General features: G+C 50.2%; 1 protein-coding gene across 4 annotated transcripts in view; it reads right to left on the bottom strand.

The window, feature by feature from the left end:
- Positions 1-13,701, bottom strand: part of Slc12a7 (solute carrier family 12 member 7) — an 85,884-nt gene that overhangs the window by 16,179 nt on the left and 56,004 nt on the right. For all 4 annotated transcript variants that reach the window (XM_029543903.1, XM_029543904.1, XM_029543905.1 and 1 more), the window contains exons 4-16: positions 12,469-12,615; positions 11,191-11,245; positions 10,382-10,512; positions 8,517-8,758; positions 6,843-7,054; positions 5,696-5,863; positions 5,295-5,393; positions 4,165-4,222; positions 3,292-3,466; positions 2,366-2,484; positions 1,854-1,952; positions 1,191-1,310; positions 413-517 (exon numbers count right to left, since the gene is read on the bottom strand). In XM_029543903.1, coding sequence (XP_029399763.1) covers positions 413-517; positions 1,191-1,310; positions 1,854-1,952; positions 2,366-2,484; positions 3,292-3,466; positions 4,165-4,222; positions 5,295-5,393; positions 5,696-5,863; positions 6,843-7,054; positions 8,517-8,758; positions 10,382-10,512; positions 11,191-11,245; positions 12,469-12,615 — 1,730 coding nt within the window. The remainder of the gene's footprint in view (positions 1-412; positions 518-1,190; positions 1,311-1,853; positions 1,953-2,365; positions 2,485-3,291; positions 3,467-4,164; positions 4,223-5,294; positions 5,394-5,695; positions 5,864-6,842; positions 7,055-8,516; positions 8,759-10,381; positions 10,513-11,190; positions 11,246-12,468; positions 12,616-13,701) is intronic.

Genomic DNA, 13,701 nt, shown 5'->3' with positions numbered 1-13,701 from the left:
TACAATGGCGACACACAGGGCACCCATGCTCATCGAGCCAGATGGGATAGAGATGGGAAAGCAAGTAGACAGACATCCTAGGAAGACCAGGTGGGATGAGAAGGACAGGTGGGGCAGGTGGGACAGGTGGGACCTTGGGTCTGAGGTTTCGGGTGTCCTAGCGAAGGTTGCTTTGCTTGGCCTCAGAACAGAGGAAACTCCCCTAGAGGAGCATGCCTCCAATCCACACTGCTGCTGGCTTGTTGGATATCCAGGACCCACCTCTGGCTATTCTCCCATTCTTTGGCAGTGATGCCCTGTTAGATCTCTCCTCAGAAGGCCAAGAGCACACAGCGCTCACTACCCGGTTGGCAGGATAAGGGTCTCCGCTCCATTCTGCTACCTTGGGGCTGCGGCTGTGGGGCGTACTCACCTCCAGTTCTTAGTATGTGGGGGCCCATGTTCCACACGCAGCAGGGCATAACGGGCAGCATTCAGTGACAGGCCCCTGATGCCATCCCCCCACTCCTTCTCAGCCCTGTATGGGTACAGAGGAAAGGTCACCTTGTCACGGTAGCACTTTTAAGAATGTTAACATAGCTGGGACAGTCACAATGTGTGTAAACCCAACAGAAAGGGGCTTCCCAGGACAAGCAGGGCTACTGGATAAAACGTAAAGGTTGGAGCAGCAGGACTTCCTTATGGTGCCATCCACTGGGGACACCAAGGACAGAGAGAAGAGTGAGGCTGAGATCATGACTTGGAAGCCCTGAATTAGATTGGTCTCAAGGACCAGAGTGAAGACAGAAATGTCAGGGAAGGACAAAGGTGACTTCGTGGGGACGGAACTAATGTAACATAGCTCCTGGGACATGACAGTGCTATGGCTGACTGCCAAATTCCTTAAACAGACTGTCAACAGCGGAAGCCATAGATGCGCCTGTTAATGAATTAGAACACACATGAAATTAACAAAAACCAAAACCAAAACCCTGTCCTGCTTCTGCACACTAACTCCCGGGCAGGAAATCAGCATATACCTGAGGAAGTCAGCCTGGCAGGGAGTAGGGGACACCACAAGACACTAGGACTCACAGGGTGTCTAACCTCCATGAGACCTCAGCAGCAGCACCAGACTCATGCCCCAGGCAGGTCAAGTGAGTGCTCTGTTTCTGGGAGTGTGATTAGGGTGAGGAGGGGCTGCCACTCACCCACGGTACTCAATGTACTTATAGATGCAGCCAGCGATGAGCATGGCGAAGAGGGCATAGTACCAGGAACAGATGAACATCAGCGCGAGGCAGAGACTCATTCCAAGGAAGGAGAGGGTCCTGGTGGACATGAAAGTTTAGAACAGGCCCATACAGCCCCCAACTGGCACCTGAATGCCTGCTTCACCAACAGCACGTTCCCTATTATGAAACCCTTCCTTGAACAGAGTATCAACCCAGTCATCCCTGAAATACGAAATGGCTCTCAGGGATCCTGCTGCGGCACAGCAGAGCTGCAGCCTAGAGACAGTACAACTGTCTGTTGTTTCCCTCCTGAGGTGCACAGGACACCCAGCTACATGCAGAACACAGAACGGGCTCCATCCACCCACCCAGAACTGTGCTGGTAAGGAGCCTGAAGAACACTGGCAGCTCTGGGATCCCCAACATTTCTGGCTGGAGAGGACCAAGCTGACATACAAATCACGTGTACTCAGGAAAGGAACTATGAGTCAGAGACCAGGACAGGGCCATGGCCTCCTGGACTTCCCTGGATCTCCTTCCACCAAAACAGTTTTAAGCCCAGCTGCAGGCAGCCTTCAGAACAGAGTGCATGTGCTCAGGTTTGTGGGTCCCTCGGGGCGTCCACACAGAAGGCCTTACCAGTGGTAGAACTTGAAGCGTGGACGCCAGTTGGGTGTGCGCAGCAGGGTCTGTACAGCACAGGCCAGATTGACGAACATGTAGCACATGAGGAAGAACCTGGAGCGGAAGGGCCAGTGAGGCTGCTGACCACCCACAATGGCACAGCAGTATCCTGTCACTATTCTATCATATACTGCTCACCACCTTTTAGGGAGACCCAACCTGTTTACACAATGGAGCTCCTCTAATGGGTCTCTACACAGCAGCTGAGGGACCCTGTGAACAAGTCAAATGCGTACTCTCCCTGGGCACATACCTACCACAGGTGCAGCCATTGCACCTACCGTAGCAGCTGTCTGTCCAACCACACTCACCTCAGCTGGCCCAACAGCTGTGTGCCCACAGCACAGCCACCTGGCCTTCTGTGCCCACCCTCTATGTATCTTTAGTCCTTACCCTATGTTCAGATAGGAAGGAACAGTCACCAAGTCCTCACACCCTCCACCCTGGTGTCCTTGCAGGCTACTCACATGGACAGGATGGGGGCCACACTGTCCAGGGAGGCGATGAGGATACCAGTCTCACAGATGAGAGCCGTGAGCAGCAGGGCCCATGTGGGCTCCCCGTTGGCCTTTCCATGGCCAAACACCTGCAGTATGGGGAGAGGTAGGTGGGCTGGGGTTGGAAACTGCCTGTGGGGATGAATGATCTGCAAGGCAGTGTCATCCGAACATCTTAACCATGGAACGACTTACAAAACTTACAAGCAAAACCTAGCTTAAGTCACATTCGCCATGCTGTATGCAACAGCCACACAGACAGAAAGACTCAGGGGACAGTCCTGCCACACCCAAACCTCCATTTTTTTGTTTTTTGTTTTTTTTTTCTTTTTTCTATCTTTAAATCACTTTTGTGTGGTCAGTCTCCAGTCTCCGGAATTTTTGGAAAGCAACTTCCTTTGGTTTAAGCCATTGGGCTATGACATTTTGATGATATCATTCCAGGACTCTCATTGCATCCTGAACCTCTAAGTTCACTCCAGGAACCTCAGTCCCAGTTATAGAGGACAGGTCCAGGGACACCAAGTCTATGGTTAACTAAACTTCTTCACGATGCAGTATATAAGAACCCTTGAAGCCCTGAGATTCTGGCAAGCAGTTCCCTAAGAATGAAGAGTCCACCCTCAATAGGTCAATGGATAAACATGGCCCACTGGAAAAGGGCTTTATATACCAGTAGGGCGACCTCTGCCCTGGGCCTGCACCTCAGCCCAACAGCTAGTGTGAAATAACCAGTGTAGAGTCCACAAGCAGGACATATGTCCTCTGTCTTCATCTTATCAGTCCAGCTCTGCAGGACAGACTCTTAGGGACCTCTAAACACCTAGACCTGACATTGCACGGTCTCTTCCCAGGGCAGCCGGCTTCGTCTGCTGCAGCTTGAGTGAAGGACTCACCTGTAGGAAGGGGATGATACCATCACGCGCAATGGCCTGCAGCAGGCGGGGTGCCCCAGTCAGGCTCTGCAGGCCAGCACCACAGGTGGAGAAGAAGGAGCCAATCACAATGACCCAGGGAGATGGCCAGGCCAGCATGCCAATGACCAGGTTCCCTTGCAAGGCCTCCCCAAACCTACAGGTGAGTAGGGAAGGTGGTCAGTAGAGTTCTAAAAAGTGATCTGAAGGCAGAAAAAAAAAAAAAATCTGTCCCCTATTTGAGTGTGAACCCCCAGACTAAGAGCCCATCTCAGAGGCCCAACCCAACCAGGACCCAGTCAGCCTGACAGCCCCCTCAGAAAGGGCTTGGGTGGCTTGAGACTGTTCCCCTAGAATCCTATCAGGAACAGGAAGCCCTGGCTGGTACCAAGGTGGTGCTGGCCACTGCCATTTCTGCAGAGGTCATATCTCTGTAGGTCTGGTGGTACTATACTTCTTCACCATGCAGTATAAAAGAACCCTTGAAGCCCTGAGATTCTGACAAGCAGTTCCCTAAGAATGAAGAGTCCACAATAGTCCACACTAAGATTCTGCTAACTGAGCATTAGGACTGGGGTCCCTAGATCCTATCTCTCCCATTCTCACACCTGTATTCATTCCCCATTCCCAGCTTCATCAGGCCTCAGCTTTGCTCTGAGCAGTCTTCAGGCTCCAGGCCCAAGGGATGACACATCAATGCTTTAGTCAGGCAAAACATAGTGTGATCCTCTGATAAGAGCATTTAACGCATATACAACTGTGAGACCCAGAGGTCATTTAATTTCAAAGCTGAAGTCTCCCTCAGGAAAGACAATACCAACTACAGTCATTTCATGTAGTAAAACCCCAACATACTTATCTCGCAAGACTACACCTTCGATGCAGGCCCCAAACAGCACTATGCAGGAAAGATCTGAGTTGAAGTGAAGGAATAGATAGTCCTGGGGCAATAGAGTAGTATGCAAGCTCCAGGCAGATGCATGCTGGAGAGTGGGTCCCATCCCATGGGCCTGGAGCAACCCTGTAGCCAGGGTCACCACAGCCTGTCCCCACAGATGTGCCCAATACTTCCACAGTCCTCTGGGTATACTGTCCTCACATCTGTCCAGCTATAGAGTGCTAGCCACAAAGTACACAAAAGGTGCTTGGTTGGTGACCCAACCACCTTGCTCAGAGGACAGGACTCCTGGAACATCAGTTTCACAAAAGCAACTGTGGTCTGTGCTTAAGCCATGTGATGGTTTGTATGTGTTAGGCCCAGGAAGTGGCAATATTAGGAGCTGTGGCCTTGTTGGAGTAGATGTGTCACTGTGGACATGGGCTTTAAGACTCTACTCCTAGCTGCCTGGAAATCAGTCTTCCACTAGCAGCCTTCAGATGAAGATGTAGAACTCTTAGCTCTGCCTGAATCATGCCTGCCTGGATGCTTCCCTGCTCCTACCTTGATGATGGACTGAACCTCGGAACCTGTAAGCCAGCCCAATTAAATGTCATCCGTTATAAGACTTGCCTTGGTCATGGTGTCTGTTCACAGCAGTAAAACACTAACTAAGGCATGCCATATCCCACACCACACCCAACCAAGGCTGTGCACCCTTGCACAGTAATGTGTTATATTACTGTAATACAACACAGTAATGTGTTGTATTTCTTTTTCCTTTGGTATTACTGGAGATTTGAAACCAAGGCCTTGTGCATCCTAGATAAGCATTCTACCACTGAACTACAACCTCTGGTCCTCTCTTGGATTTTTTAAAAGGACACTGTGTCAAATACAATCATAAGAGACAGGAATACAGGTGTCATGCTTTAATGTGGCATATCACCTAAGGCTGTACAAGTAGGGCAAGCTGTGGTCAGGACCAGAATCTGGACAGTGCATCACAGATGGGCACAATGAGGATGTGACTGAGGGGACTGGAGCAAAGGCAGCAGCATTAGGAGTTCAACACCTCCGGCACAGGGCCCCTTTAAGGAAAGGATACAAATGAAAGATGTAGTCACGATGGCCAGAATGGTCCCCGTTGGGATGGACTTCTGGGCGTCTTTGAGGTCCCCGGAGCGGTTGGATCCTGCCATGATCCCTGCAGAGTAGACAGGGATGACAGTGACAGAAAACCTAGAGGATGCTGCCTATAGAAAGAGTCATCAGAGAAGATAAGCCAACACCACCACTGCCTGCTGGAAAGGTGATCTCTGAAGACTGAAAGACAGAAGAAAGACATAGACATACACACAGAGACCAGAAAATAAAGGCAGACCAAGAGACAGAAACAGTAACAAAGAAACAGAAAAACAAGAAAGAAAGAGAGAGGGAGAGTCATGGTAGGAACACATAGAGAAGCAGACACAAAGACAGAAGAGGAGGAAAGGCTGGGGGCCTCACCAGTTACAGAGGGGAAGTAAATGCCAACTAGCATGGTGAAGTAGGTCATGATGTCTGTGAGGACGTATGGCAATCCACCAGGCCGGCTCTCCTCGGACACAGGCACCGAGGACACGCCCTTCTTTTCCACAAATGCCCCCTTGTCTGAATATGTGCTCCACAGGTTATCTGTAATACAAACAGTCAGAATTTCTCAGCCTTCGGGCAGGACTGCCCATTGGACTGTCTACACCCAGCATCACACTGGTCATTCTTCCATAGCTCTGATTCCAATCAGGGGCACTCAACCTTGTGAGGATCACATGCAAGAAGCCACTCTCCCCAAAACTCAATGTGAGGTTTCAGCCCTGGAGGATCCTTGCACACATGCTCCTAAACAGCTAGCTGCCCACAGTCTTGGTGACCTCTTCCCTGCTAGGCATCCACCAACAAGGCAGAAACACAGAGCCTGGAACCATATTGGTTCCTCCAATAATCCAGGGAGTATGGCCACCTTCACTCTCTACTGCATTCCAGCCTGGCACAGTGCAGTCTTACACTGACAGTGACACCCACCCCCCATAGGGACCTCTTCATAGGTGGCCTCCAGCCAGCAATCCATATGCCCTTGCTGCCTTTCTTGAGACCCTTTGGGGGTTGCTTTCTCCAGATATCTTGCCTCAGAGACTCCAGCAGGTCCTGAGTATGGGACCCATCTGCTCCTCCCCCATCACCCAGACACAGCCCTCAGCTGCCCACTGACGTCACACCATACCATTGGGGGGCATACAGAATCCCAACCTTACACAGAGTAGACTATGAGGACCAAGTGTTCAGGCTCCCCAGGACTGGGTCCTTCTCTCTAAGATGAAGTTGCCCCGCTATTTCTTATCCCAGTATGTAGAAGGTAATGTCATGGATAAGTTCTGGACCAATCAGGGCTACTAGCAATTTCCAGGCCATCCTGGGCTACAAAGTGAGTGTTTGTCTCAAACACTGAATGCATGGCCTTACGCAACTGATTTGCAGCAGATGAAGAAGGCCATTCTAGCATAGGGTTTGGCTGGATGGGACCCTAGGAATATGGCTAAGCAAGAAGAACCAGGACCCTAAGAGTAACCTTAAACAACCCAGAGAGGTGGCCCTTTATGTTCCCACCAACACTTACCCAGGAAGACACCACTGGCCACACCCGGGATGCCCTGTATCTCAGTAACGTTGTTCTGTGCAAAGTACTCATCACAGGTGGCACCGAAGCTGGAGCCATTGCAGAAGAGGCGCCAGAGTGCGGTGGTTACTGTACCGTTGCTGACAACCTGCATCTTGGCACAGGTATCGAAGTTGCGATTTGCCAGCGTGCGGTTCCCTAGAAGGCAGACCCTAGAGCAGAGAAAGGGCAGAGCTTGTTTTAACCACTCTGCTCAGCTGTCTCACTGCGGGGCTCAACACCTCCTGAGCAACTCTAATAAACCTGACCCATGTTACTGCAGGGGCCACATGTCAGGAGCAATATAGGGTCATAGTCCAGCAGCTTGAAGACTGATCCCACATACATGCCCTCCATGGGTGAGGGCTGTCTTCCTTCTGCCCAGGGCAACTTACTCTGGAAGGTGGCCAAACCGTCCACAAAAACGGTGAAACTACAGCTCTGTGGTTTCATCCCTTTCTGGCTCCCACATTCCCTACCAAGGGCTCTGGTCAGTCCCAACATGCCCAGACTGCACCTTGGTCCCAAGCTCACTCAACTTGCTAACCTCCTCAATCCCATAGAAGGACAAGAAGCAGCCCATTTGAAGAGTTTCTATAAAGATAAGGAAGTGGGCTGGTGAGATGGCTCAGTGGGTAAGAGCACCCGACTGCTCTTCCAAAGGTCCGGAGTTCAAGTCCCAGCAACCACATGGTGGCTCATAACCATCCGTAACAAGATCTGACTCCCTCTTCTGGAGTGTCTGAAGACAGCTACAGTGTACTTACATATAATAAATAAATAAATCTTTAAAAAAAAAAAAAAGATAAGGAAGCCATGTCTCATGGGATAAGAATGGTCTAACAAGCCGGGCAGTGGTGGCGCATGCGTTTAATCCCAGCACTTGGGAGGCAGAAGCAGGTGGATTTCTGAGTTCGAGGCCAGCCTGGTCTACAGAGTTCAGGACAGCCAAGGCTACACAGAGAAACCCTGTCTCGAAAAACAAACAAAAAAAGGAAAGAAAAAAGAAAAAAAAAGAAAAAAAAAGAATGGTCTAACAAGCTCTGCCATCTGACTGGGGGTGGTTTGAATGTTTTCCATACATTTAACACTTGATACCCAGTTGGGGGGAGGTTCCAGACATATGGCCTTGTTTCAGGAAGTTATATTCTAGGGACGGACTTTGCCAGTCTTGCTTCTCCCCACCCCCCGCCCTCCAGCTTCCTACTCCTGCCAACATGCCTGCTTCCTGCTGCTATTTCTCCCTGCCATGATAGATTCTCACCCCTCTAGAACCACAGGCCACAATAAACACTTTCTTCCATAGCCTGTTTCTAATCACGATGCTTTATCACAGCACCAAAAAGTAACTAATCCACTGTCCACACTGAGATATGGACAACCTTCACCAGCCTCCTGACATCACAGACACACACAGAACCAGCTGCATAGGCACTGTGGCCACCCCATACTCCAAAAGTTCCTTAAAACCGCACTGGAACCCAAGAATGATTATCAAGGATACCTCCATGTTGCTCCCCAGAGAAGCTAGGAGGAGAGAGAACCAGGAGGCCAGGCCCAGCCCCTGGTACAACACAAGGTGACCCAGCATTAGCTCCCACACCCACACCACCACCAGGATGGCCTGGGACTCACGGGATGTCAGGTGGGGCAAAGGCTGTCTTGATGACACCAGCATAGATGGCCAGGATAGAAAGCACAACACAGGCTAAGAAGACCAGTGCCAGCTTGTTGACATATTTGACACCAACAAAGACCACCACCGCCATGAGCGCCAGCGCACAGCTGCCATATACACGCATGTTGTTCAGTAGTGCGGCTGCCTCACCATCCGCCGTCTCTGCCTGGAAGATGGCCGCACTCGGAGAGATGTAGGTCTGTGAGAATAAGTCAGGTCAGCAAAGAAGGTCCTGTCCAGGAACTCACCCAGCCTTGGCCTCACACTGGCTCCCTCCCTCCTAAAACTGGCAAAGAAGGCCTGTCAGGCTTGAGGCCACTGGGTACATGAAGACAGAATCTTGTGTGCCATCCAAGATGGACCCAGGGCATCCGGCCTGCAGTCATTCCTGTCCAGGTCCCTCAAACTGCCAGAGACAGATTGTAACCTTGGTCAGGTTACTAACGGGCAGGGGAGAACCCTTGTGGTGAGGGGCCAAGGACTCCTGCCAACAGCCTCAGCAGAGCCCAGCACAGCTCCTCCGTCTTTACTAGTGCCAGCTGACTGCTGAGCACAATCTCCAGAGAGCTACCAAATAGCTAGTGTGTCCTCCAAGCTGCTCTACTGTAGGAATGGGACTTCCTCAGAGCCCAACCAGACCCTAGGAATGTGACAATCTAGAGTCTGCAGTCCAGGACCCATATCGGGACAAGGAATCCTAGGTCCCAGCCCAGACTCCCAAAATTAGAATATGCATTTGCCCCGTGAAACCTTTCTTAGAAAGCATGGGAAGGCTTCTCTGCTGGCTCTGGGATGCCTGGGTAGCAGAGAAAAAAAGCCAGCTCCATGGAGATGGTTATAGTGATGGTTAATATTTATTATCAATTGACAGGATCTAGATTCACTCAAGAGAAATCCTCTGGGAAGACCTGTGTCATATTAGGTTAGTCTCTGGGATTAGCTCACAAGAGTGAGGGATTATTTTGAGTTAATTAAAGATGGAAAGACCCGGGGCTGGAGAGATGGCTAAGAGATGGTTAAGAGCACCAACTGCTCTTCCAAAGGTCGTGAGTTCAAATCCCAGCAACCATGGGATTTGATTTGGCTCACAACCATCTATAATGAGATCTGATGCCCTCTTCTGGGGTGTCTGAAATATAATACTTAAATATAATAAATAAAATTAATCTTTAAAAAAAAAATGGAAAGACCCACCACTTTTAGCACCATTTCCCTGGGTTGGGATTTTGAACTGTATAAAGAGGAAAAGGCTAGCACCAGGATTCATCTGTCTTCTTTCTGACAGCTGACACTACACGCTGCTTTAAGCTCCTGCCCCCATGATTTCCTAGTCATGATAAACAGTACCCATGGTAAACAGAAGCTTATGCTACAAAGCCCACCAGACACTGAGCCCCAGCCCAGCATCAAGTTGCAGGGAAGCCCTTCTACAATAGGACTTTCGTACTATAAGAACCAGTGATGTCAGGGGAAAGGGTAATGGGATGGGGGGGGGGAGGGTTAGAGGGGAAACCAAGAAAGGGGATAACATTTGAAATGTAAATAAAGAAAATATCTAATTAAAAAAAAACAAAACAAAACATGATAAGCAGAACTACTTTGCCTTTGAGGGCTAGAATCCTGCTCAAGGAGTTACACCTGCCTTCTGAGATAGCGCAGACTGTGAGGTCTCACCCATTAGGGACCCAGACCCTCAGACTAGACAGGAGCTTTGAGAGCCAAGACATGCAGAGCAGCAGGATAGAGGGCAGTCAGAGGTAACATAAAAATCAACCCATAGGCAAAGTGCCTGGGTAAGGGAGATTTCCACAGATGGACTCACCAGGAAGATCTCGATGGTACCCAGGATGTACATGGCGCCTGCAAATGTCGTGCCCAAGTAGAAGCAGAGGCCAACAGCACCTCCAAACTCAGGCCCCAGTGAACGGGAGATCATGTAGTATGAGCCTCCCGCTGTAAAGATAGCCCAAGATAAAATATAGGTCAGGGAATGCCATTCACGATGAACACTGAGCACTCATGAAGAAAGATGTGTCCCCATTAAAGGACATGCAGCTTTAATCTGCCCTTAAAATAGAACCACCAGAAAGCCTTAGGCTATGAATTCATGTCTACCCTGCCCACTGGCATAGGCTAGGCTAGCTCAAGCGTGACGAGAACCGCCTGATACAGGCAGGTACAGTGCCTCATCTGTCTTCGGAAAGCCTGCTGTGCCCTCGGACAGTTAAAGGAGAGACACTGGCACAGGCCTGCCAACTCTTTTATGCAGAGGACAGGCAGTAGTGCTTGGCAGTGTGTCTCTGCTAGCACATGAGAGTACATCACTTCAGAAGGACCTGCATTCTACTCAGGTTTGTGTCCAACTCAAGGAGGTGGTTTCTGTCATCATAACAACAGACAGGCAAGCAATGAGGGTGTGTGGCTCACACCAGAGCCTCTGGGGAAGAGAGCCTCTCTCTTCTCTCCACAGGTAGCACAATACTCCAGTGCCACCCCGGTGAAAACAAGTTAATGTCACCGTCACCGCTTGAGCCTGGAGCAGGAATGGCACCCATACGCATGTAGCTCTTGTCCTGTAGTGTGGAAAGATCAATAAACCAATTCAAGGGCCACAGGCGCTGGCACCCTCACCTGGGACCACGCCGTTGGTAGCGATGGCGCTCATGGAGATGGCTGTCAGCATTGTCTGCAAAGAGAGGCAGCTCTTTCAGGAAATGTGTGCCCTAAGATTCTCCAATATGCCCAGCCTGAGGTTGCAGGCTTTTGACCTCAAAGGAGGTACTAAATGGCCAGGAACGACAGGCCTCCTGCCTGTCAACCCTTTTCTACCCAACCCACAAATCCATTCCCAAAGGTCACAGAAAACACAGGCTTCAGACCCTGCTCGCCACAGCTCTGTAAGACGAACCTCATCTAGGTGCCTGACCCAATTACGCTTCTACCAACCCATGAAGCACAAGAGGGACGCTTCATCGAGATGTGCATCCAACAAGGAATACGGCACCTCACCCTGTATCCACCTTGCCTCCAGCAAGCACCCTCTGCTCAGGAAAAGTTTATTTGTGGGTACCAGGAATGCTAATACCACAAAGAATGGCATTTGAGTGATAAATGAAGTAGGTAGCCTGAAGTGCCCACACAGAGTAAACAGAAGACAGCCTGGGGTGACCATATGGAATGACCAGTCTGGAAATATAGGCGAATGCCCTAGAGTGGTCATGGTGGGGCAGACACATGAAGTGACCAGTTGGGAAGCATAGGCCAGAGGCTAGGAATCACAACATAGACTGACTACTCGTGGGACAGGCGAGCAGATAGCCACAAGGAATGACCAGTCAAAGGACAGTGTGTAGCCTGGGATAGATACAAAGGTGTGAGCTTATCAGGGAACAAGTGGTCAGGTAGCCTTCAGTAGGAGTCAAGGAGACTCTCATTCAACCATATTATGGTTGAAAGTTGGCTTGTAAACAAATGGGCTGTGAGTATAAGATAAACCAGCATAACAAAATGTCACTAGAAATAAGGAGACATGCTGGAGGCCTGGACTTGAACAAGTTACAGATCTATATCCCTTTCTCTATAAGAGAAACCCTGAAAATATCCATGATCCTTCCAAACTAAGTGGAGTCTCATCATAGCCCAGTAAAAGGTACCTGTCCCTGACTCAGCCAAGTCCCCAGATGTAGAAATGCCACCCTCAACATAGATACAGCTAGGTATGATCTTCAGACTAGTGGGAAACCTGGCCTTTGCCAAGCTGCATGGGCCGACCCACCTTTCCCGAGTCCTCTATAGGAGCTGGTTCCTAGAGAGGGACCTAAAAGCAGACCTGGATTTCCCAATAGTAGTCTCTCCGGGCCCCAGCATCTGCTCCTGAGAAGCTGCCCAGGACTAGCTGTAAACACTCACACAGGTGCAGCACATGGCCACAATGAGGAAGGACTCCATAACGCCAGCTGCCCCCACAATCCAGGTCAGACGCAGGAAAAGGATAACACCCAAGATGTTCTGCAGGCACGGCAGGTAGACTCCGATGAAGGTGCCCATGCGTGGGGCCTAGAACAGAGTATCGTATGTCCACGGAGGGTCAAAGCCTGTACCCAGTGATTGAGCCTGGAACCCTACCCCATGCTTTGGTTTGGAGGTCACAGGAAAATAGAAACTGGGGAGGAACATGGTGGCCATATACAATGAAGCTACAGGGATAGCAAAGATGCCTGACAAAAATCTATGTTCCAAGTAAGATGAGGTTCTGTGGTTCTAGAGCAGACCCCAGGCATCTAGGCATTGTGCTGGAGGGAAAGAAAACCATACTAGACAAACACAGGGGGAATCCACCTGGCTCTGCTTGCCTAATGGGAAGAAGTATCAGCATGGGAAGTTGGAACAGTAAGATTGTCATATCTGCCGGGTGTGGTGGTGCACGCCTTTAATCGCAGCACTTGGGAGGCAGAGGCAGGTGGACTTCTGAATTCAAGACCAGGCTGGTCTACAGAGTGAGTTCCAGGACAGCCAAGGCTACACAGAGAAACCCTGTCTCGAAAAACAAACAAACAAACAAACAAAAAAAGATTGTTATATCTGTGAGACAGCTAAGGGCCCAGACCTTGGTGCTAGGAAGCTTGAGGCCTGAAAGAAAGGAGGCCAGAGAGGGGCTAGATACACGTAAGGCTACCTATAAAGTTTAAAAGTCTCATTGTAATAGATAGGAGACAAACTAGAGACCTAGGGACACAAGAGCTGAGGAGCCAGACCCCAACAAAGGAGGCTCACCTCAGTTTAGGTGAGCACAGAATAAGCATGGAGGACCAGCTTGAGCACATCCCCTGTGGATGACGACCACGAGGCTGGCACAGAGCAATGCTCACACAGAAGCCTGGCTGAGGATGTCATCCAACCTGAGACCAGATAGGGAGAGCCCAGCAGCTGAGGAGTGGTCCTGGATAGTTGCAGCTGGCCAGAGGGCAGAGTGCAAGAACAAACTGACCACCTAAACCTGAGAAGACAGGATGGCAGCTGGGGCCTATATAGGACCCTGCCACTGTGAGCCACCTGGGGGGGGGGGGGGGCGCCTAACTTCCACCAACTCGACATCAAAGATTTCACAGGAAGAGAGAGAGAGAGAGAGAGAGAAAGAGAAAA

This window comes from Mus pahari, chromosome 11 (assembly GCF_900095145.1).
Source record: "Mus pahari chromosome 11, PAHARI_EIJ_v1.1, whole genome shotgun sequence".
NCBI classification, from domain to species: domain Eukaryota; kingdom Metazoa; phylum Chordata; class Mammalia; order Rodentia; family Muridae; genus Mus; species Mus pahari.
The sequence above is the reverse complement of the archived record's forward strand: the minus strand, read 5'-3'. Positions and strand labels throughout refer to the sequence as shown.